The 22,553-nt window shown below is 51.2% G+C and overlaps 3 protein-coding genes across 4 annotated transcripts in view; 1 reads left to right on the forward strand and 2 right to left on the reverse strand.

The window, feature by feature from the left end:
• Positions 1–4,500, reverse strand: part of LOC102456995 (somatomedin-B and thrombospondin type-1 domain-containing protein-like) — a 30,367-nt gene extending 25,867 nt beyond the window's left edge. For both annotated transcript variants that reach the window (XM_075898243.1, XM_075898242.1), the window contains exon 1: positions 582–4,500. In XM_075898243.1, the coding sequence (XP_075754358.1) occupies positions 582–1,032 (451 nt within the window). In that variant the 5' untranslated portion in view covers positions 1,033–4,500. The remainder of the gene's footprint in view (positions 1–581) is intronic.
• Positions 1–16,177, forward strand: part of LOC102456426 (uncharacterized) — a 61,636-nt gene extending 45,459 nt beyond the window's left edge. Inside the window, exon 5 of the mRNA XM_075898241.1 lies at positions 15,452–16,177. The gene's annotated coding sequence lies outside the window, so the exon portion shown is untranslated. The remainder of the gene's footprint in view (positions 1–15,451) is intronic.
• SLC25A1 (solute carrier family 25 member 1) overlaps positions 4,641–22,553 on the reverse strand; it is a 45,718-nt gene continuing 27,805 nt past the window's right edge. Inside the window, exons 2-9 of the mRNA XM_075898244.1 lie at positions 20,023–20,130; positions 16,173–16,272; positions 12,334–12,472; positions 10,763–10,847; positions 10,138–10,242; positions 9,201–9,316; positions 8,470–8,543; positions 4,641–7,943 (exon numbers count right to left, since the gene is read on the reverse strand). Of these exons, the coding sequence (XP_075754359.1) occupies positions 7,829–7,943; positions 8,470–8,543; positions 9,201–9,316; positions 10,138–10,242; positions 10,763–10,847; positions 12,334–12,472; positions 16,173–16,272; positions 20,023–20,130 (842 nt within the window). The 3' untranslated portion in view covers positions 4,641–7,828. The remainder of the gene's footprint in view (positions 7,944–8,469; positions 8,544–9,200; positions 9,317–10,137; positions 10,243–10,762; positions 10,848–12,333; positions 12,473–16,172; positions 16,273–20,022; positions 20,131–22,553) is intronic.

Here is a 22,553-nt window from a genome sequence, read left to right on the forward strand (position 1 = left end):
CCCCAGAGCACTGTCTCTGTGCCAGGAAGGTCACCCCAGCAGAATAAGACCCAAGAACTTCCGACCCAGCAGCCAGTCCGAGCCTTCCCGCGCCTGTCCTAATGGGCAGGTTCTTCACCTGCACAGTCTCCCTGCCTTGACCCAGGCCTCCCACCAGCCCCAGGGCAGGAGCAGTCCCCTGGCTCTGAACTCCGAGAGCTGGACCGCGTGTTCACACCTACTAGCGCCCCCCTCGGCTCTTCGCAGCCGGGCAGCGAGCGTCAGGCCGGTCTCTGCCTTGCGAGCGGCACAGACCTGCGGGCGGACAACAAGCCGCTGCCAAGTGCCTCTCCCGCGGCCCGGCGGGGAATCGGCACCAGCGTGCCGGGAAGCCCCGTAACAAAACCAAACCAGCCTCCAGCAGACAGACCCCCAGCAACTCCCCCACCCATGCCCGCAGCGCCCTGCTGCTGACGGGGCTGGCAACCAAGCCCGGAGGCTGACTCCGAATTACTGTGCAGCTGTTTACACACACTCCGGCTTTACCGCACCGGCTTCGGCAGAGCTACTCCGGAGTCACTCCGCCCCGGCCCAGCACTCACCCGCTCGCTGGCACACGCCCGGGTAATCAGCGCAGCAGTCGCCCGTCTTCTCGCAGTAAGCATCGCAGTAGCAGGGGGCGCCGGAGCCGCTGAGGTCGGCGCAGGCGTTATTCCTCCCGGGGCAGCAGTGGGGGCTCCCCCGCTGGCCGCAGCCCGCCTCCACCCGCAGCAGGTGCGCGGCCGCCAGGAGCCAGCCCCAGCAGAGTAGCCAGCTGCCATGGCAAGCGCCCGGCCCGCCCATGCTCGCCGCCCCGCGGCGGCTCAGCGCTGCCCCGCAGCCAGCTGGTCTCCCAACGCTAGTGGCGACCACATGCTGGCGCGGACAGCTGGCAGCACGCAGCGAGCCCGTCTCTACTTTCAACCGCAAGTTCCTAGCTCCTAGGCACCGGCCTTTATAGGGACTAGAGACTCCCCGGGGCCAGCCGACAGGGGCCGGATCGCACGAGCCCATTGGCCGGACATTAGGGGGGGGAAAAGTTTGTGTTCCACCCACTTTCTCTCCCACCTTCCACAAACCCAGGGCGAAGGTTGCTCCTGGGTCTTAAAGCCAGCACGTACCCTGCCTTGCACAGATCTGCTTTGGCAGAGGCAGCAGCTGTGCAACTGAGGCGCTGGAGTTCATGGCCTCTTACCCACAGGGACCAAACCGTGTTTTGTTTTGTCAGGGAAGACGACAGCCACTGGCTCAGCCCAGCTCCACGAAAAATCCACAGCCTTAAATGACATGGTAAGAAGAATCCATCCCTCCATTTAGGTATTGGCTGCTGGGGAAGTGTTTATCCAGAGGGAGAACTCCCACCACTGGTGAGAGCATCTGTCCAATCGTGCAGGGTGTAAATGTAGAGGTCAGTGAACATAAAGTGTCCCTGTTTTCTCCAGGTGTTGAGCATATGCACCACACTTTGGCTTCAGTAGGATTTGCAAGGACTAAACACTTTGGAAAAAAATCAAGCCACTTTCATTTAGGTGCTTATAAGATGGAGTTAGCAGACTTTTGTTTGACACCCATACTTGACTGTTTTGTTCACATGGTTTTACGGAAAACAGGGCCCTCCAATGAGAAAGGTGATAAAAAAAGTACTGCAGAGATGTAGTACGCTCACTTTGGTAAGGTCTCAGAGAGGTAGCCCTGTTAGTTTGTAATTTTAGAGATAACAAATATATCATGAGACAAAGTGGCACCTCTAAGGTGCCAGAGGCCTGCTGTTTTGTAAGGCATTTGCTTTAATACTGCATGCAGTTCTGATTAAAAAATTACGATGATAAATTATGACTGAAGAACCCATGCAGTAGATTAAGAACTGGCTAACTGACCCATCACATAAAGTAGTTGTCTTCTAATCAAGCAGTGGTACTATTTAACATTTTCATCAACTATGAAAACACTTTGGGATGATATCTACTAGCCAGTGGTAAATAATGAGGACAGGCAGTTATACAAAGCTATCTGGGTCACTTGGTTAGTCAGTCGCATTCAGACACACTGGCTATGTCTACACTGCCCCTTCTTGTACAAGAAAAACCCTCTTGCGCAATGCCATTCTTCCTGAAAAGTAATGGTGGCTCATAAGGTATGCAAATGAGACAGCAATATTCCACACTTAGCCTCATTTGCATATTACTCACGCAAGAAGCCACAAGTGTAGACATTACCAGTGTTTGAGTACAGCCAAATGCAAAGTTCCTTGTCTAGGACCAAGGAGTGCTAGTCATACCGAGAGAATGGTTGTGTTGTGTGTCCTGGAAGGTAGTGAATAGGAAGATCTGAATGATTCCATTCCATAGAGAGCAGTGGTGCACACAAGCAAGAACTCAGCAAGGCCAACTACATAGAAACCTCTCACCAGTGCTGTAGGGACTGAACCGAGGCATAGTTGTTCAGGAGCTAAACTGGCCTGCAAGTCAGAAAACATAGGTTTTAATTTTTTCTTTGCCACGATCCTGAGTGTGTCTGCCTAAGCATGCTGACCTGTAAAACTAACTCAGCTGGCAAGGGTGCTGGGAGGTTTAACTGCTGTTTGTAAAGTATTTGTGCTTTTGCACAAGAGCATCTATGCCAGTGTAGATGCTCTCTTGCGCAAGAAAGCTCCGATGGCTATTTTAGCCATCGAGCTTTCTTACGCAAGAAATTCATGTTGCCCGTCTACACTGGCCTCGTGCGCAAGAACAGTTTCTCAAGAGGGCTTATTCCTGAGCAGGAGCATCATAGTTCTTGCGTAAGAAGCCCTGATTTCACACATTAGAACGTCAGTGTTTTTGCGCAAGAACTCACGGCCAGCGTAGACAGGCAGCATGTTTTTGCGCAAAAGCGGCCGCTTTGGCGCAAGATCGCACTCATGTAGACACAGCCTCACAGTATTGTGTTAAGATGGGGAAGGTCAGTTCCAGTTAGGACAATGATGGGAGCTCTTCAGTGCAGATTTTGTCTTCTGGCCAGGAGGCACACAGAAAAGGAGGAGGGTACAGGCCCAGCGATGGCTGGGTTTCTACAGCAGGTCCCTTTGATAGGACAGTCAGAAGCCAGTCAAGGTCCATTCATAGTTGAGAAGTGCTTTGTGCAAGGGGCAGAGCTTGGCTCAGGGGAGAAGTTACCATCACTGAGAATGTTTCATATCCCAGCAGGGATGGGTTGTTTGTCTGTGTCTGAATGTTCTCTCCTTTCCCCCCTGCTGCTCAGACCTCAGCTTTCAGACCCTGACATGGTTTCTTCATTGTAAGCTTGAGGTTGAGCCAAGGCCCCTCCTGCTGCTCGTGGACTCTAGCAGTGCAAGCATAGCCCCAGCTCCAGCAAGGCTTAGGGACCAACCCCACAGCTGGGATGCTTAGTGAGGTGCACTGTGTCTCTGCTTAGCATGGCCTTCTCTCTACTGCTGGACAATCCTGTGAGATCCATTCGCCAGGTTCCTTAGTCTTACTGTTTTCCACCGAGAGACACCCTTCCTGAGCATTTCAAATGCTACCTGGGCCAGTTCCCAGCTATTCCCGAGGCAGAGACCAAGTTCAGATCTGAGAAGGCCTGGGATTCAAAGGACCCAGTCTAGTTCCCACTGTAAAACTTGATTTGCTGATGATTTAGAACATGCTCCCTGCCCTAGCTGCATTGAGATGGATGCTATTGTACAACTAAAAGCACACACTCCACTTCCAGTTTGCATCGCTCAGCCGAAGGTATGTTGGGCACCTGACAAGCCAAGCCAAGATACTCTCCTCCCACTGGCCTACTGGCAATCCGTATCTCAAAACTAGGAAGATCAGGCAGGATTTCAAAGCAACAGAGATTCTAACCAATCCCCTACACAACATAACTTCTATAAATTTGGAGTATATGGGGCTGCAGTAGTGATAAAAATGGTCCTGTAAAATCTTTATTGTAGATGATGCACTAAGCTAGAAAGAACCCATTTTGAATGTCAGATCTCAGGGGGAGTTCACAGGATTGGCAGTTTGTAAAGAAACAGTATCCCTGCCCCCTCCACGTCGATTTGGCAGAGCAGAGTGTCCCTTGATTCCACCTGGTTTTACCTCACAAGACTTTGTACTACCTCCAAAACTCTTCTATGATCTAGTACAGTGGAATATTTCAGACCGTGGTTCTCTGAGGTGCACACAGCAACAGAGAGATGGCTGCATCTTTCTTGCAAACTGCTGGGGGTAATTTGCATCTCTTGGAAGAACAGGCAACTGTAGAAAGCATCACATCCACCATACCTTTGTTCATTTCATGTCGCATCCCTGTTCTACTATGGATGCCAAAAGACATTAGTCTTTGAGTTAGCTGATGCCGCACCTAATGATTCTCAAAAAATAAGAGTGAGTATCCAACAGTACAGCGGATGGCTGCAGCATGGAGCTCTGATCAGCAGGCCAGATTAATCAGCACCATTCCCACTCAGTCAGGGTGTGCTCATTAAAAGAGGATTCCTTTTGTATTCTGAACTTTGAGCCGACACATACTCGGTCCTTGACATTAACCAGTGCTTTGACTCCATGTGATTCAGAGGCACCCATGACAGAAAACAGACACTGCAGGGGGAAAAAAAGTACAGCAAGACGTCCATCTTGTGGCAGGTTTCAGTTTATTATGTAATCTCTGATTGCAGTAAAACCTGAGAAAGCAGCAGGGGCTGACAACATGAATAGAAGACACAGCTTTGCAGATGGCAGAGCATGCAGACTCTGCCAAGACAGGGGCAAAGAGACAACACAATGCACACGCTCCAGCTTTCTCCTGGCTTTGGCATCCTCCAAAGGATAGGTGTCAGGAGATGGCTTGCACCCACAGAATCCCACTCCAAGCAGAGTCTGACCTACCACAAGTGACTGAAGGGAACAGTGACTCCCACCCCTCCAGGGGTGCCCCAGGGCAGCAGTTCTCGGTCCTGCACTAGGAATCTGTTTGGTGGGGTCTCCTTCTAGCCCCAAGGCAGCTTTGGGAGGGAACAGCTCCTCTGGGGCCAGAAGAAGACGAATGAGAAGCAACACAGGAAACAAGTCATTGGTCCTGGACATGACGACTAACTAGTCTCCAGTAGGAAGAGCCTCTCTCAAATGTTCTTCTCTTCTGCTCTCTCAGCTCCCATCACTTCCATCCCGATTTGCACTGCAGGGGACTTAGGGCACCTTCTTTGCTCTCATCATTGCAGTAAGCAGGGATGAAGAACCCCACCTGGCTTTCAGATCCCCTCCCCAGCAGCACGAAAGGCAGGGGCTCTACTCACTTGCCTTGATCATCTCTATAGAGGAGCCCCAGAAACAGACCTTTTCAGTCACTTGGAACTTCATTCTTAATGTGCTACGGGAGCATCTGAGACCTGTCGGGAACCAGACGGGACATCAAATCTCATTCTCTTATCAGCTCAGTGCTGAAGCAATGGACTGAACTGGATGGAAAAAAACATAAAATGGGGGAGCTCCTGGCCTATTTGGAACTTAGCAACCAGTGCAATTTCACAGCAAGCGCCCTAGAATTTGAATAACCCAGAGCACAGTGCCCACGGGCTGACATGTCAGAGGATCTGCAGCCAGTGTAACAGACCATAGCACCATGCCCGTGTGGCTGCAGTGTAGCTAGCTGCATTGATGAAATCCGTCTGGGACTTAGGACATTTGATCCGGGACATAGGGCCCTCTCCTGGAACCTTTTGCTCATCCAGAATACAGGGAGGCTCTTGAGGACCAAGGGAAATGAGCAAAAGGCTTAAATTGTAATAGACTCAAGTCTGGCTTTGACCCACAGAGCAACGGCAACTTTGTTAACAGGCAACTTTGGTTTATTGTTGAGGTTCTCACTGAGAGCCCCGATTTGGCCTTCAAGTTGGCAAGAGTCACTCCAGCATCCAGCAGTGAGCACAACATTAACATGAGTGACCAAGTCAGCTTGGAAAGATACTCCTGGACTCTGCATTATTAGCAGAAATGAAAACAAAGCATCTGCCCTGGCTGCCAGCATGGTAACCACGAACTCCAGGGCGCTGCCTCACAAGCCAGCCAGCCCTCAGACTCTGAACAGCAGTTCTTGGGACAGCAATTTGCTTTCCAAAGGCTACCCCATGGCACAATAGGGGCTATGGATACTACAGAGAAATAATGGTGGGTCAGGGACCACTACTGGATAATATTACTGTAAATGCACTATTACACATACACACAGGGTGTATGTGCGCACACACATACACAATGCAAGATGATCACAGGCTTTACAGATTCTGGTTCAATTCTGCAGTGTGTTCTAAAGCAAGGCTCTTATTTTATTCAAGTTGCAAATGTAAAATGCAAAAAACCCAATGGTTTACAAGAGTAGGAAAGTGACACTTTCCCGTGCTTTTCTTCTTCACCTGCACGTAACAAAGAACTAAGGCTGCATTTGTCAGATAGTACGTACACACACACACACACACACACACACACACACACCCCTGCATATCTATGGTAGACAGACACATGATTTTGGCACAAGTCTGCATTGGAACCATTATGAGCTCTTGGCACTGGGCAAGGCAGGGTCAACTGTGCCCTGAGGATACAGTACAAGTGTTAACAACTCTGCAGGTTGTTCATTTAGTCTAGCTAGGTACTTGTCTGGGTCTAAGTATTGGAATATCAAGTGGAGGAGAGTCAGCGTGGAGGGGAAGATGCACAGCAGGAAAGGGAATGTGGAAGGCTGCAGTTTAATCAGAGAAGGCCAAGTGGCAGACAGAGAAGTAACCTGGTTGTTTCAGGCTGGAATTTCACTTGCTGGGGAATGACTTCACATAGTGAGGAGGAGGAGGAGGAGGAATATGGAGGCATCACCACTTGGGGTCTCTGTCACACCTGCAGCACCAGCTCCAGGAGCCTGTGTGAATGGCTGGGTTGGTCAAGGACAGGACCTGTGTTCCTGGTGGATTCCACAGCAAAGCCCCTCTGCTCCTAGAGGTGGTACAGAGTGGATTTCCTCTCTCCTCCAGTGGAGGCAGCTGGGTGGACAAAGCTCCCATAGGAAAGCATGTATTTGGAGCCAGGGGTCTGGATCACACTACCACCTCTCCCAAGGGGCTTCCACTCAGCTTTCTGGCTTAAACCAGAGGCTAAACAACAAGCATGTCTCACAGGGTCACTTCACAATCAACACTCACTGGCCCTAGTAACTCCCACTGGAAAATGCTGCAACCGAGGCACTTGGGAGCTCTGCTAGGGGTACCTGGGGCTCCCTCCAAAGCCAGGGCTCTCTCACCTTCCCTAGAGCACCTCCTACCAGTAGAGGATGGGACTGCAGTAGCAGTGAGCGCCCCATAGGCAGGGACATCAAACCACTACAATCACTCCCCTGCAGCCAGCGCTCCAGGACCTCCTGCTGGGAGAGGCAGGAGAAGGCAGTGAGCTAAGTGGAAATCTTTACTAGCTTGATTCTCAAAAGGCAAAAAGAATTTTGGATGGAATTCTAATCTGGCTGAAGAACCATGCCCCTCTCTATACCCTCAGGCTACTGGAGCTGGCCTTTGGGAATTTTGCAGATAGATTCCCCTCCCCCCACCATAATTTTAGCACATGATCAATAATTTAAACTGCTCCACAGTTCAATCCTATAAATAAAAGGTGGTCAGTGTTTGATATGAGGCTGACTGGCCAAGCACAACAAGGGGACTTGAACCTTGGCACCGCTCATGGTGAAATGTCCGTAGGATTCCTCCCAGGCTGGTCATCTTTATCCAGACATTGCCTCGTAGTGGTGGAAGAGGCGGTGCCGCTGCCCTAGGTGGGATGCAGGCTCAGTCGGTTTTCCACACTTTGTTGAGGACCTTGACCACTTCATCGTAGATGACAAAGACGATGGCCACATCCAGACAGACGCGGCCGAGGCGAGGCACGGTGCCCTTGTAAAACCTGCCAGGAGAGAAGAAGTGAGGGAGGAGCAGAGCTCGGTCACCTGTGGGACCAGGCTTCGCCCACCAGTGATCTCGGGTGGAGCAGGCACCGTTTTACACCAGGCTGCCACGGCTCTGCAGCCACACTTTGTGTAGCTTGCCTTCCTCTCCAACTCGGCCACCCTGCACAAGCATGGCAAGCCCCGTGTCTGCAGGAATGAAAGGGGTGAGGGCCAGGGAAAGGCTGCTTTCAGAGACCTCCGCGTCTAAAGATTCCCAGCCAGGGCTTTCTGGCCAGCTGCCCCATTCCTGTCATAGGATTCACTCTCCTCACCACCCACTTCTTCAGATTCTAGGTCCTATCTCTATGCCTGGGGAACAGGCTCCCTCTTCTCATGGGCCCAAAGACAGCTCCCTCTTGGATCCCTGTGGCACTGCTCCTTGTTTCCCCATACACATCTGAACTGCAGGGGAGGGATCATCCCCATTTCTCTACAGTTACCCAGCCCTCGGTCCCCTGCATGGAAACAAGATGCCAGACTCACGCAATGGGCCCCTCGTATTTCATGATCTGGTAGGCGCAGTCCCAGGTACTCTTATACTTGTGCGCTTCAAGTCCCTGCAGGAAGCAGAGAGAAAGGTCAGAGACCCATTGTGGTGAAATCTATGCCCCAGTTCCCAGCAAAGCACCCTCAAACTGTGGCTCCTAGGAGATTTTGGAACAGCTCTGGTGGGCTTCAGTTTGCACAGCTGGAGGTTACAGCAGCAGCCTCCGTCTTTGGGCTGCATGGTGCTTAGATGAGGTCTAACCCAAGTGGCAGTGGCCAGGCCTATGCCCCACTGCAGGTATCTTTGGGTGGATGCCAGGGATATTCAGATGGTTAGGTTGCAAGGAGAAGAACAGGACAAAATTCCTCTAGCACAGGGAGTCCTGTGCCTGCTCAGCCTAGGAGCGAATCTTTTGCTGTTAACTTGCAGACCCAACATGGTCCTGGAGCCTGGCATTAGAATGGACATGGGGCCAACCTGTGGCCTGACTCCAGAACAGCATGGCTGCTGTGGACTCACTGCTACACTGGGTCTAAGGTTCTCCCAGGGCCAAGCATCCTGGGTGACATTTTTCAGGGCACACTCAGTCCTAGCTCCTGCTTCTCCATCAAGGGAAGGCCGTACAGCACTTAGCCATTTTGGCACTTGGCCCCGTGGCCATGGAGCACCCGGAGGCAAGAGGCGAACGAGGGGCTTTACGCAGAAGCTCAGGAACCACATGCAGTACCTGCATTCTGGTTTTTACCACATCCAGGGGGGTGTTGCCAAAGACACTTGCAGCTCCGGCAAAGGCGCCAAACATCCCAGTGACGATGGGATTCATCACCTTGTTGGGATCATCCCCTGGGAAAAAGGAGAGCGACAAGCGGGGTGGGTGGAGGGAGAGACACACACAAGGACAAAGCCCAGGAGTGCCAAGAGGTAGGAGAGTGCAGGGATGTCACAGGAGAGCTGCAAGGGCTCCAACAAGCTGGGGGTGCGAGGAGCGGTGAAAGGAACAGGGTGTCCACAAGTGGGACACCCAGCAGAGCCAGAGAACAGGGAGGGGCCGAGGGGGGCCAGAGATGCACTCTCTCCGGGTGTGTGCAGTGAGCAGAGGGGCCAGGCTGGCTGTTTGCCACCAAGAGGCATTGGTACAGATTTAAAGTGAACACAAGTCCTCAAACCCCATGGCTCCAAAGGCAGGGAACACATGAGCCTAGGTTAGGGCTAGCCTAGCAGCAAGTGGGCAGGAAAGCACCCTGGGTGACTAATACAGAACAGGCTTGTAAAAGGGGCCCAGAGAGGGCCCACAGGGCTGGGGCATCAAGAGTGCCCATAAGATGCCTGTGTACTGCAGCAGGCAGGCACAAGCAAGGGAAGAGGGGAGGAGACCCTGTGAACAGACCCCATGAGAGTCCCAGCTTACTCACAGACTGCACCCCCTGGGCTTCCCTTCTCCCCAGCTCGGACCTGCCCTGGGCCCTTCCTCAGGGCTATCAAAGTGACCCCTCAAGAAACTCTCTCCGGGTGGGTACATTTCACTTGAGGGGGGATGCAGCAGCAGCTCAGCTGAGGCTGGAGAAGCCAGAGCCCAGCACCTGCCCTGGCTGCAGCAGGTCGTGGCACTCTGCCTGCAGTGCTCAGTGTGGAGACGCGTGAGCGGGGCAGAGCGCGGTGAGTACCTTTGTACCAGTTCCTGAGCGCCGTCATGACGAAGAAGCGAATGGCCTGGTTCGATCCTTGTTTGAGGACAGTAGCAGTTAAACCCTGGTAGGTTCCCTTCAGACCTGTGGCAGGGGAGAAAGGCCAGTGTTCAAGAAGGGCATGCAGCAGGATGCTGGACTTCTCAGGAACACCATCCACCCGGTGTCTTCCTGTGGCCCACAGTACAATCTCCCCTCCCCCCACCCTAGCGGAACCCGCAACAGAGTCCAGTTACTGCCCCAGCTCTTTTGCACCCCACCCACTCAGCTTGCACATTAGTTTAGCATTAACAGCAGAGGCTCAGGGGGGAAAGACATTTCTCCTGAATCTCATTGGCAATGGGGTAAGGCCTGCTCTGCATGGCTTTTATGGGACTGTCAGGGAATGAACCACCTGACACTTGGCCTATGCTCCCACAGACCTTCCAGCAAGGCCGCGCTGCTTTCCCCAGCCTGGCTGGGAGAGAAAACAAGCTGGGGCTTGGGAGCGGGCAGCCTCCTGCTCTGGTGGGAGGAGGCAATTCACAACTCAGCCCCCAGAGCCAGCATGACAGAGTTGCGCACACTGCAGGAAACGGTAACGTCACCATGCCAAAGGCCTCACCCTGCTCGCGGATGATCTCACGCACACCATGGAAGAAGCCTCGGTACTTAGGTTTAGGGGAGCACTGGTCGTGGATAAACTTCACCTGGGAGGGAGAGAACATTAGGATTTGTTAATCCCAATCAGCATGTGAAGATCCCCAGCCTCAAGCTATAGGAGTGCAAACATGCCAGTCATATGTCTGGCAGCAGGGCTCTGCTCAGGGATTCAACAGCGGGGGTCTTTGCCAATGCAGGGCTGTACCATACTGATGCCATTCCAGAGGGGAATGGAAACCCCATCTGAAGTTTACCTGCAACTGCACAAGTGTTTGCTAATGCACTGCAAGTGCAATCAGAAAGGAGAGAGGGACCATGCAGTTTAGGGATCATTGGCCTGTGGAGGAAGGACTGTGGCTAGATTTCTTAGAATGCTCGAAACACACAAAGCTCTGCACTTGGAAGGAGAAAAATCTGGAATTCCCAGAATAGGAAGAAGGGGCAATTGCTAGCTTAGGCCTGCAGAGCACGAGTGCATCCTACCAAATACTTAAGCTATTGGCCACCTGTAAGAGCATATAACACATCAATAATAACAGTCCCTTCACCCTTATTGAGCCACTTTCATGCGAAGATCTGTGCAAAATAGGGTCCGTCTATTTATCTCCACGAGGCACAGAGGTGAATGGACATATCTGGGGTCACACAGCAGGCCAGTGGCAGAGCTGGGGACAGACTTCTAAGTCCCAGTCCTGTTGCTCACAACTCAGTCCTCGATATTCTGCCAAAGAGTCTTGCAGGCAGAAGCCAGTTTTCCAGTCCAGTCCCTGGCTCTCACATTACACTGTATAAAAAGGATTAGTGCCCAAATACCCCATATTGAAAACTGCACATTTTACGGACCCCAAAACCATATTTCCAGGCCAGGCACAATTTCGGAATCTGGGTCTGGAGGTTACAAAGCAAGGAGGAAAAAAACCCAGTATAAACACCGGGGGAAAGAGCAGCGATAGAGAAATGACCTCATGGTGTGGGGCATCAACGAATTAAAAGCAACAATGATGCAAAATGCTCTTGGTGAGAGACCATAGCAGCAAAGATATTTCATGCGTTGTGCTGCGGCCAACTGGTGTATTGGGGTGGCTAAGCATCTATTTCATTGCATTAATATCTGATGGATTCTGGGGTCAGGCCACAAAGGCTGGCTTTGGAGAGAAATGCCATCATTCACTACAGGAAATATGGGACACCAGGGGGTAGGGAAGAATCAGACCCTCTTTGATCTGTTGCTAACATTTTCCATCAACAGGAGAATCCAGAGGGAATCCCCAGTGCAAAGCCTTTCCCTGCATCTCTGACCATTCACCACTAGTGGGTGCCTGCAGTCCATGGACATTCCATCCTGCCTGGAGCACAGTACAGCCATGAGGCCAGGCAGGGAGCAGTGCTGAGTTAATGCCCTGCTGGGATGGAGAGCGCACAGCAGGCTACCTCTGGGTCTGACAGCAGGCTTCTCCAGCTACCTCCAAAGGGGGAATCTCCTCCCACTCAGCCCAGCCCTGGGCAGCAGAGATCAGAGGGCCTGTGCTGTACCTTTACGGTCTCCATGGGACACACCACCACCACGGCCTCGGCCACCCCGGCTCCCAAGCCGCACAGCAGGCCGCGCGTGCTGTTCAGGTTGCCCTTCTCATCTCTCATGTGGTTGCTGAGGAACTCGAACATGCCGAACCTGGCAGGAGAGAAAGGCCGCCAATGCAAACCCCCTGGGACCGTGCAGACACAGGTGGTGGGCAGAGACAGGCCCGGGGCTAGATGGTCTTCTGATAGCTGGCTTCTAGAGCAGATGGGCCAAGCAGCACGGCTGGAAGCTTGCACTGTAGCCCATGGGCAGTTCACTAGGGAGCCTAGGACCTGGCCTTTGGGTTGCCTCTGGGGTGAGCTGGAAACTCAGGCCAGCGACTGGGGGGCACACGTCTGACTGTTGGTGCCCCAACCAGCACAACTCAGAGCAGACTCTTGCACTCCCTCCTGCCACAAGATGGCTGCAGAGGCTATGATTGGGAGAGAGCTGGGAACCCCCTGCCCAAGGAGGGGGGAAGGTGCCTTAGTAGCCCGCCGAATAGGCCTCCCTCTTCTCTCCCCATCCAGGACCTGGGAGGAGGCTGCCGCAAGAAGTGACGCCCTCCCTGTCCAAGCCCCTCCATTGCTCCCTGGCACCAAACACTCAGTAGCCTTTGCCCACCCTTGCCCTCACACTGCGCGAAGCACAGATGCCCACACACCATTCTCCTGCAATGGTAGGCACCTGCCAACCCTGAGCCAGAAAGCCAAGGAGAAGGGAAGTGGCAGTGCGCCCAACTCCAGAGCAGGCTGGGACTGCTGACAGCTATTAGCAGGAGTTTGGCAGGCAGTGTCCCCTCAGCAGTAGCTGGGGCTCCCTAGTTAAGCAGACTCATCTAACCCTCATCCTGAAGAGTCCTGCTCTCCTAAGCCTGGACTCATCCAACAAGCCCCCCACATCCAGTCTCCCACCAAGCTGCACCAGGACCCTCTAGCCTATGAAGTCCCACTTTCCCAGCACCTGGACCACACACCAAGTCCCACCTCTTCCTGACTCCTCCACTGAGCTCAGAGTCCCATTGCCCTTACACCAGAACCCTCCCAGCAAGCCCTTTTACATTCAGATCTCCCACTGAACTGCCCACACCTAGTTCCCCCACAGTAACCCCCCCCCCACACATGACTCATGCTGGGCTGAGCTTACCCAGCCACAGAGGGGCTACCCTTACACTGTGTTAGGGTCAGGTGCAGCCTCACTGCCGAGTTCCTGTATTGGGGGAGGCTGGGGTTTCAAAGTGATCTCCACACCTGAATGCAGCTAGTGGCCTGTGCTCCCCTCTGCTAGCAATGTGAAGAGGAGGGGGTTTCTTAATGGCCTTTCTGTCAAAGACTTCCAGTGTCACATTGGACCCATCATTTAAGACTGTCTCAAGGAGAGTTTTTCCACGGATTTAAAAAAAAAATGCCATTAGCCCATGCCTCAATTTCTCCATCTGAAAAAAGGGATAATACTTGCCTGCCTCACAGAAGTCTGTGTAAATTCATTGGTTTTAGTGAGGTGTTTTGGGATCATCAGATGGAAAGTGCAGAGAAGTGCAACTTTGCAAAGAGGTGGTTTTTTTTTGTTTTTTTGTTTTTTTTTTTTTTACAAATTCAAAATCTTTCTGCTTTATTCATGCAGAAGCAGGTGTAGTGAGAGCAGGGTCCCCTCCCCCCATCAGCACTTTTCAAAGGGCTAGCCAAAGATGCAAGAATGCCATGCAGTGTGTGTGTTGCAAGGAGGGCAGGATCATTTATGGCAGCAGATATCCTGTGCTGGCCTGCTAAGTGGGGCTAGGCAGAACAATAAATGGTGAGAAAGAATGGAGAACCCTCCACCTGGGCCAGAGGAGCCCTTCAGAGCTTGATCTGGGCCAATTCTTCTTCTTTTTTTTTTTTAACTTGTTCAAATTCTGTGACGAACAGGGTAGGTTGAGCGCTTGGTTGGGGAGGGCAGTGATCTTGAGTGGTGGGAGCTTTAGGAAAAAGGAGTATGGAGGGAAGAATGGGGGTGGAGGGGGACAGAGGGAGGAGGGATATGGTGGCAAGGAAGAGAGAATTTATTGGTAGAATAGGGCTCAGCTCGTTTCAGTGGTTGGGAGAATACGTTTGCCTGGTGAAAACAAAGCTGGGGATTTTGTTCCTTCACCTCTGGGGATATTGGATCCACCAGTCTGATACACAAAATTGGCACCGTCATGCTACCTCAGTGGGAAATTTTATTTTCTCGGTTCTGTGAGCTGAACAGGTTAAATCAGCAGCCAGCTTGTATTTTACTGGCATGTACTTTGGCGATTCTTATTTATTGTCTGAGGTGCTTACAGACAACAGAAACAATCAACATAGGAAGCCCTCAATTAATTTGTGTGAAGTGAAAATTAGTTTGCAGTCTGATTCCAGTCATTTTCTTCCTGTTGGGGGAAAATGCCAGTTCCAGGCGAAGCCTGACACCTTGTTTGATTGTGTGAAGAAAGCTCATACCACCATCTACGTGTTTTGTTCATCTTTAAGGTGCTACTAGACTATTAGTCTGTAATAGGAAAAACTTAAACAACAAACCACTCACAAATTTTCAATTAGCTTTAACTGGTGCTTGCCATTTTTTGTTCCCCAGGATCAATGAGAGCTATTTGGGGCATTTGCAAGCTGCCTGCATTTCAGCTATTTGGGTTTAAAAAAACAACAACCTGTGACTGACATTTCTTATTCCCAAATTTAGTGCTGTTAATTAGGTACCTTCTGTATATCTGGCACATGGTACAAAACATGCTCCATTTTGTTGAGAAAGAAACTGCAGAAAAAAGTGGAGGGTTTTTTCAGAAATAATTTGTTTGGGTTCAGGGATTTGGCTGGAAGGGGGCAAGCACACAGTGAGCAGGGATACAGGATGTGCAGGGAAGAGAGGAGGGAGACAGTGCGAAGGGGGTGGGGCCTGGGTAGGGACACTACAGCCTCCTCAAGTGGAAACGTCACCAACCACCCTTGCCCTAATGTGCCAGAGAAGAGCAAATCTGAAATGCCAGCACTCCACTGCCCCCACCCTTTGGGCTGGTGCTGAGAATGGGAAGGGAAAGCAAACTGCTCAGACCTAATATTTTTTCTTTTACAGCATTTCCACACTGGGGAAGTTGGGGCTGGAGAAGACAAGGTCAGCAGTGTTCCCCTGCCACCCTACGACTGGGAAAGGCTCAGCCTGGAAGAGCTGGGAGGGTCCCCAAGTGCACACGGCTAATGGTGCCTTGGGGGAGTTCCCCACAGACAGCAAGGCCTGCTGGCAGCATCTGCTCAGGCTGGTCTGGTAAGAGCAGTGTTCTCATTCCATTCCAAAGGGAACAGCCATCCAGGGAAGCAGTCCCACCTGCTACTGGGGGACTGGGCATGTGACCCGTAACGTTCGGCCAGATCCTATGACTTTGTGGATAGGTCCAAAACCACCGAGTCATTCCCTCCCCTCCCTGCAACGGGACTCGAGCTGCATCAGCCCATCTCCATGCTTCAGGCCTGGACACAACTGCTCTATGGCAAGCAGCTCGCAGGGCTCCTCTGCACTGTGCTCCTCTGGAAGTGGCATGTCTGTAGCCTTCCCCTAGGGCTCTCACCAGCCTCTCTGCACACCTGGCAGGGCTGTTCTGCCCAGAGGCTGAGAGAAAGCCCAAGATTCCCTCAGCAGCGAGAGGGGGCCACTTTCAAGGGGACTCCTGGGGGTTTCTCATCTCGGGGGACTGGTGGGCGACAAGGAGAGCAGGAAGATCACGCAGGCTCAGATTACTACGGCTGCATTTCACAAACACCTCAGGGCAAGGCCGGGGCTCTCAGCTGGAGCGCCTTACCTTACAGCTGCCTTTGGGATGGAGCCATACACCAATGAGCTGAGGCCTCGATAAAGCCCCTTCACGCCATGGCCCTGGACAGTTTGCTTCACGCAGTCCGCTAGAGGAGAAGTTGCGGAAAAAGGGGTTTAGCCAGCCCACAAAGCCAGTACGACAGCACCTTCCTCAGTCAGGCTCTGCTGGAAAGATGTATGCCCCTCTTCCCAGGCATGCAAGGGAAGGTGAGTGAGGACACACTCTCTTGGATGACGTGATAATCAGACCGTAAAGGCCCCATTGGAGAGGACACTGGCCCTGTCAGGGCGTATGTGTTTGTCTTGTCACTGATGATGAGACAAGGCCTCACCACTGCTGCAATTAATGGATTCCTCTCCCCTCCCGAGCTGTGGAATGTGAAGTCCCGACTCATGTCCCCTTGCCAATGACGTTCAAGTCACAGGCAGGAGGTGCCTGACTACACAACAGCCTCCCTCGCTAGAGCAGGGCACTGCCAAGCCCTCCACGGAGCTGGTCCAGGAAGGGAAGCTAATGCAGCAGCTGGAGAAGGTGCGGCAATGACACAGGGATCTGCCCAGGACTCAGCAAGTCAGAAGCTGCATCGCCGCAGCTGATCAGGACCCAGTTCCAAGCCTGATACTAAATTGGGGCTCTGGACCTACACTCCTTGCATCTCTTCCCACAACCAACTGGGATTTCTCTACTCCCTCCCACCATTTAGGCTGTTGGCCAGGAACACATTGGAGGGCAAAGCAGCAATGCCCAGACTGGATACAGAAAAGCGTGCCACAGTACAGCCTGTCCAGAAATAGACAGTTATGCTCCTGCTAGTCAGGGACCCCTGCCAGTCATCCCAGGCTGGAATGAGGCTATTGTCCCTGGAACTCCTCCAGTCTCTTGGCAACAATTCCACCTGGACACCTCATCGGGCTACTGCCAATAGTGGTGTCAGACATATGCTGTCTCCCTCAGTGAGAACAGCTGTGCTGCACTGCGCCACTGGCCAGGTCTGTTCAAGGGGAGCACTCATCTTGGAAATGGCAGAGATGCTCAATGACTTCTTTGTTTCGGTCTTCACCGAGAAGTCTGTAGCAATACCTAACATAGTGAAGGCTCGTGGGAAGGGAGTAGTTTTAGAAGGTAAAATAAAAAGAGAACAAGTTAAAAATCACCTAGAAAAGTTAGATGCCTACAAGTCACCAGGGCCTGATGAAATGCATCCTAGAATACTCAAGGAGCTGATAGAGGAGGTATCTGAGCCTCTAGCTATCATCTTTGGAAAATCATGGGAGACAGGAGAGATTCCAGAAGACTGAAAAAGGGCAAATATAGTGCCCATTTATAAAAAGGGAAATAAGAACAATCCAGGAAATTACAGACCAGTTAGTTTAACTTCTGTGCCAGGGAAGATAATGGAGCAAGTAATTAAGGAAATACTGTAATCTGTAAACAGTTGGAAAGTGGCAAGGTGATAGGGAACAGCCAGCATGGATTTGTAAAGAACAAATCATGTCAAACTAATCTGATAGCTTTCTGTAATAGGATAACGAGTCTTGTGGATAAGGGAGAAGCAATGGATGTGGTATACCTAGACTTTAGTAAGGCGTTTGATATGGTCTCGCATGATATTCTTATCAATAAACTAGGTAAATACAACTTTGATGGGGCTACTATAAGGTGGCTGCATAACTGGCTGGAAAAACACACTCAGAGAGTCGTTATTAATGGTTCACAATTCTGCTGGAAAGGCATAACAAGTGGGGTTCCGCAGGGGTCTGTTTTGGGACCGACTTTGTTCAATATCTTCATCAACGATTTACATATTGGTATAGAAAATATGCTTATTAAGTTTGCAGCTGATACCATGCTGGGAGGGGTTGTGACTGCTCTGGAGGATAGGGTAATAATTCAAAATGACCTGGACAAATTGGAGAAATGGTCTGAGGTAAACAGGATGAAGTTTTATAAAGACAAATGCAAAGTGCTCCACTTAGGAAGGAACAATCTGTTTCATACATACAGAATGGGAAGCGACGGTCTGGGAAGGAGTATGACAGAAAGGGATCTAGGGGTTATAGTGGACCACAAGCTGAATATGAGTCAGCAGTGTGATGCTGTTGCAAAGAAAGCAAACATGATTCTGGAATGTATTAACAGGTGTGTTGTGAGCAAGACATGAGAAGTCATTCTTCCGCTCTACTCTGTGCTCTACTCAGTTGGAGTATTGTGTCCAGTTCTGGGCACCGCATTTCAAGAAAGATGTGAAGAAATTGGAGAGGGTCTGGAGAAGAGCAACAAGAATGATTAAAGGTCTAGAGAACATGACCTATGAAGGAAGACTGAAGGAATTGAGTTTGTTTAGTTTAGAAAAGAGAAGATTGAGGGGGAACATGATAGCAGTTTTCAGGTATCTAAAATGGTGTCATAAGGAGGAGGGAGAAAACTTGTTCATCTTGGCCTCTTGGGATAGAACAAGAAGCAATGGGCTTAAACTGCAGCAAGGGAGGTTTAGGTTGGACATTAGGAAAAAGTTCCTAACTGTCAAGGTAGTCAAACACTGGAATAAGCTGCCCAGGGAGGATGTGGAATCCCCATCTCTGGAGTTATTTAACAGTAGGTTAGATAAATGTCTAATAGGGATGGTCTAGACCAGTGGTCTCCAACCTTTTTACACCCAAGATCACTTTTTAAGTCTCAGAACAGGCAAAGATCTACCGCCCTGCCCCGTCCTTGAAACCCCGCCTCCTCTATTCTCCTGTCCATCACTTACTATCCCCAGCCCTTATACACTCTGTTAAACAGTTTATTTTTAAATTATGAAATATATAAAATTAAAATCACATGTTTATAGTTATGAAATAAATGGTCTTTTTTTAATTCATGCTATTTAAATGTCAAATGAAGCATTTACAATTATACATTTTGTTCTCTGCTATTTTGTACATCTAAAATCAAGTCTTGAGAATTATATATTTTTTCTTCCAATAACAAAGTCTCAGTGTGACACCTGTGACTGAACAGTGTCTTGAAGTCTGGGTTGTAGTCTGAGATTGCTAGTCGTATACAGTCCATTAGATGGGCATCTGTAATCCTGCGCTCAGCCTGGGAAGCTTGCTCCAGCACAGCTGGAGCTAGACACAGCCTCCCTGGGCTGAGCACAGGGTAGCCGGGCTGGAGGGAAGAGAAGCGGCTGCCCGGCCAGCTGGCCATGGCGCTCAGCTGGGGTGCACCAAGCTCCGCATGGGCAGGCGCAGAGAAGCTGCCGATCAGCTGGAGCGCGGGGCAGCCTCTTTCAGCTGAAAGCCACAGTCAGCTTGCTGGCGTGTTTCAGCCCTCCCAACCTCCCAGCTCCCACTATTCCTCGCAGCTACTCACCTGTGCTGTTGCTCGGTGAGTAGCTGCTCCTCAAATGAGGAAATCTAATGTAAATGTACTGTGCAAGCGCGCAGTTCAGAGAGGGCTCGAGAGCTACTCTTAGAGCCCTTGAGATCTACTGGTAGATCACAATCTACTGGTTGGTGACCACGGGTCTAGACAGTATTTGGTCCTGCCATGAGGGCAGGGGACTGGACTTGATGACCTCTTGAGGTCCCTTGCAGTCCTAGTATTCTGTGATTCTATAATTCTAACCGAAAAGCCTGAGCTTCTGAGGACTGGTGGGGGCAGGACATCAGACCTGATGGCCCAGCCCAGCCCTCTGATCCAGTCCCCCGAGTGTCTCAGTTCACATGCAGCTGGCAGTGCTCTACTGGCTGCAGCAGCTCCAACGCCCCCCCCCCCCAAATCGCCAACCCCCTTGTTTGATCCCTACTCCAGCCCCTCCGTGCACACGGCTGCCAGGCTGCAGACTTACCGATGCCTTTGTACCGGGGCGGGTTAGCTTTCTCATCCAGCTGTAGCTGAGTCTTGACATACTCCGTAGGGAATGTAATGCATATCTCAATGCCACCAGCAATACCACCTGAGGAGAATAAAGTAGGGAGGTGGGGGCAGAGTTAGAACAGGGAACTGCTCAGCAACGGGATTATCCCCCTCGCCCTTCTGATGGGCCCCCCTCCCATTCCTAACTACGCAAGACCCACTTTTCAGCACTTGGAGCCAAAGCCACAAGTGGGCTCACGCCCAGATAGATGCATGGGGAGGAGCCAGATCTGCAAAAGCACTGAGCACCTAACAAGCTCCTTTGACCATCTCCTAGCTAATTTATTTTGGTGCCTGCATGGAAGCACTTTTGAACAATTACTCCCTTGAAAATCTGTCCCTTGATGCTTTCACGAGAGCAAGCAAGACATGTTCTCCCTTCTCTTCTGTGTCGTCTGGTCAGGCAGGGCAGGGACTGGCTCTTATTGTGTGTTTGCACAGCATTGAGCACCACAGGACACTGGCTGCAGGGGGCTGCTAGCAGCTACTAACATATAATAATAATTTTGCCAGTGGAAGAACATGTCATGCAGGGCTTAAATTCAGCTGGAGCAGTCTTGAGCAGGGCTCCGATAACTGTTTTCCTCCACATGGGAATCCCGTGATCCACAAGGCTGAAACCCTAAGCAACAAGAAATATTCTGGGAACTTTTAAGCCCATATTTAGTGCCACCCAGAGCCATGCAGATTAAAGGCCTGAATTATTATCTGGACACTAGGAACTTCTGAATGCCATCCCAGCTCTAGTCACAGAGAGAATCCATGCCAAAAGCACGTCACAATCTTGCTCTGTCTTTGTCCCCAGCCTGCAAGAAGGGGATAATGGCAATTACTGGCCTCACAGAGGGTGAGGTGACTCATGTCTCTATAGTACTTGCAGTCCAGCTGTAGGGCACACATCCCATTCTGAACTTGTGCAGGCTTGAGCCTTGAGATTGAGAAATCCTCAGGCTCAGGATCTGTTTGCACAACACAGCTCAGCAGTTACACTGCACTGTGTGCTTACCATATTCCGTGTCAGGAGTGTGTAGCCCCATGAGGAGTCAAACCCACCTCAGGAAAGTCTGGTCAGTTTCTCATCCCCAAGACAGTAGCAGTATTTGCTGGGCAGGTAAAAGCTGCTTTGTGTTTTAATCAGCGTGGTGAGGGTGGGTGTGCAGATTTAGTGGCTGGGTCTGGTACACTTCAGAAGCTGACAGCTACCAGTGTCACCTTTGGGTTACACGCCATGTTCGCAGCAGCACCACACTGCTAGAATTTCTCCCAACTGGCTCCTCGTACAGTAGTTGAACATTAGAGTTAGGGATGTAAATAACCACGAACATAATTAACTGGTTAAATGATTAAAAGTATACCAGTTAACCGGTTAACTGCTGGTGGACCACAGCCAGGCCGGGTTCCTGCCCACCCAGGCTGAGTCAGAGCAACTGGGGCCCCACCTGCCCCGCTCCAGCGCTAGATTTGTAAAATTTCAATTAGTTAATTAATCAAATAGTCAATACATTTTGCATCAACTATTCAATTAGTCCCTCAACAATGGTGCCTCCGCCTTTTAAGTGTAGCAATAGCCCCAGGGCTGTTGCTACACTTCCAAGGCAAAAGCACTGCAGAGAGCCCAAGGCCAGGGCGGGACTCTAGCAGTCCCCCGCCGACCCTGTGCACCCCACAGCGTTTCAAAGCGGCAGCACTGCATGGAGTCCCCAGCTGGCCCCGGGCTCCATGAGGTGCTGCCACTTTGAAAGGCCACCTCCTCTCCCCCTCCCCCTTGCTGCCTCTTTCTGATAGAGGCAGCAAGGCAGGAGATGGGGGAGGGAGGAAGTGACTAATCAACTAGTTGTTCACATCCTAATCCAGCACAGGCAGGGTCCTGCCTGTCGCCCCCACAAGGCCAGTCCCATGCAGACAGCGCTGCTCCAGTCTGGCCCAGTTGGGCATTAAACCCATTACCCAGTCAGCATTCCAGTCAGCCTAATGCTGACTGGATAATCAGTTAAGCTTTTACAGCCCTAGTTAGAGCCCACACATACACACTTGAGCCAAATCTCCAGCATCCCTTCAGGCTTGGGCGCTGGGACAGGGCCAAAGTTATAGATTGAGGCCACTGACACACGGAGAAACCCCCATTTCTCTCAGCTCTTTGTGCCAGTGGTTAACACCCCACCACCACCTCATTGGTAAAAACCGCTATCTAATTTCTAATGAGAATTTGTCTGGCTGCAGCTTCCAGCCACTGATTCTTGTTCTACCTTTGTCTGTTAGATCAAAGAGCCCTTTGGTACAGGGCACTAACAGCCCCTGTATCATCATTCCCCCTCACAGCATGGTATTAATGATACAACTCAATTCTAAAGCAGGGCTTCTTCCCTGAGGAAGACCCTTCCAGTCCCCCTTCCTCCTCCCCTGAGATCACAGGGTTAGCTGCCTGCACAACTAGCTCTAGGGATTTTTGTAAGCTAAGCAAAC

The sequence above is a fragment of the Pelodiscus sinensis genome, chromosome 15, assembly GCF_049634645.1.
Source record: "Pelodiscus sinensis isolate JC-2024 chromosome 15, ASM4963464v1, whole genome shotgun sequence".
Taxonomy (NCBI): domain Eukaryota; kingdom Metazoa; phylum Chordata; order Testudines; family Trionychidae; genus Pelodiscus; species Pelodiscus sinensis.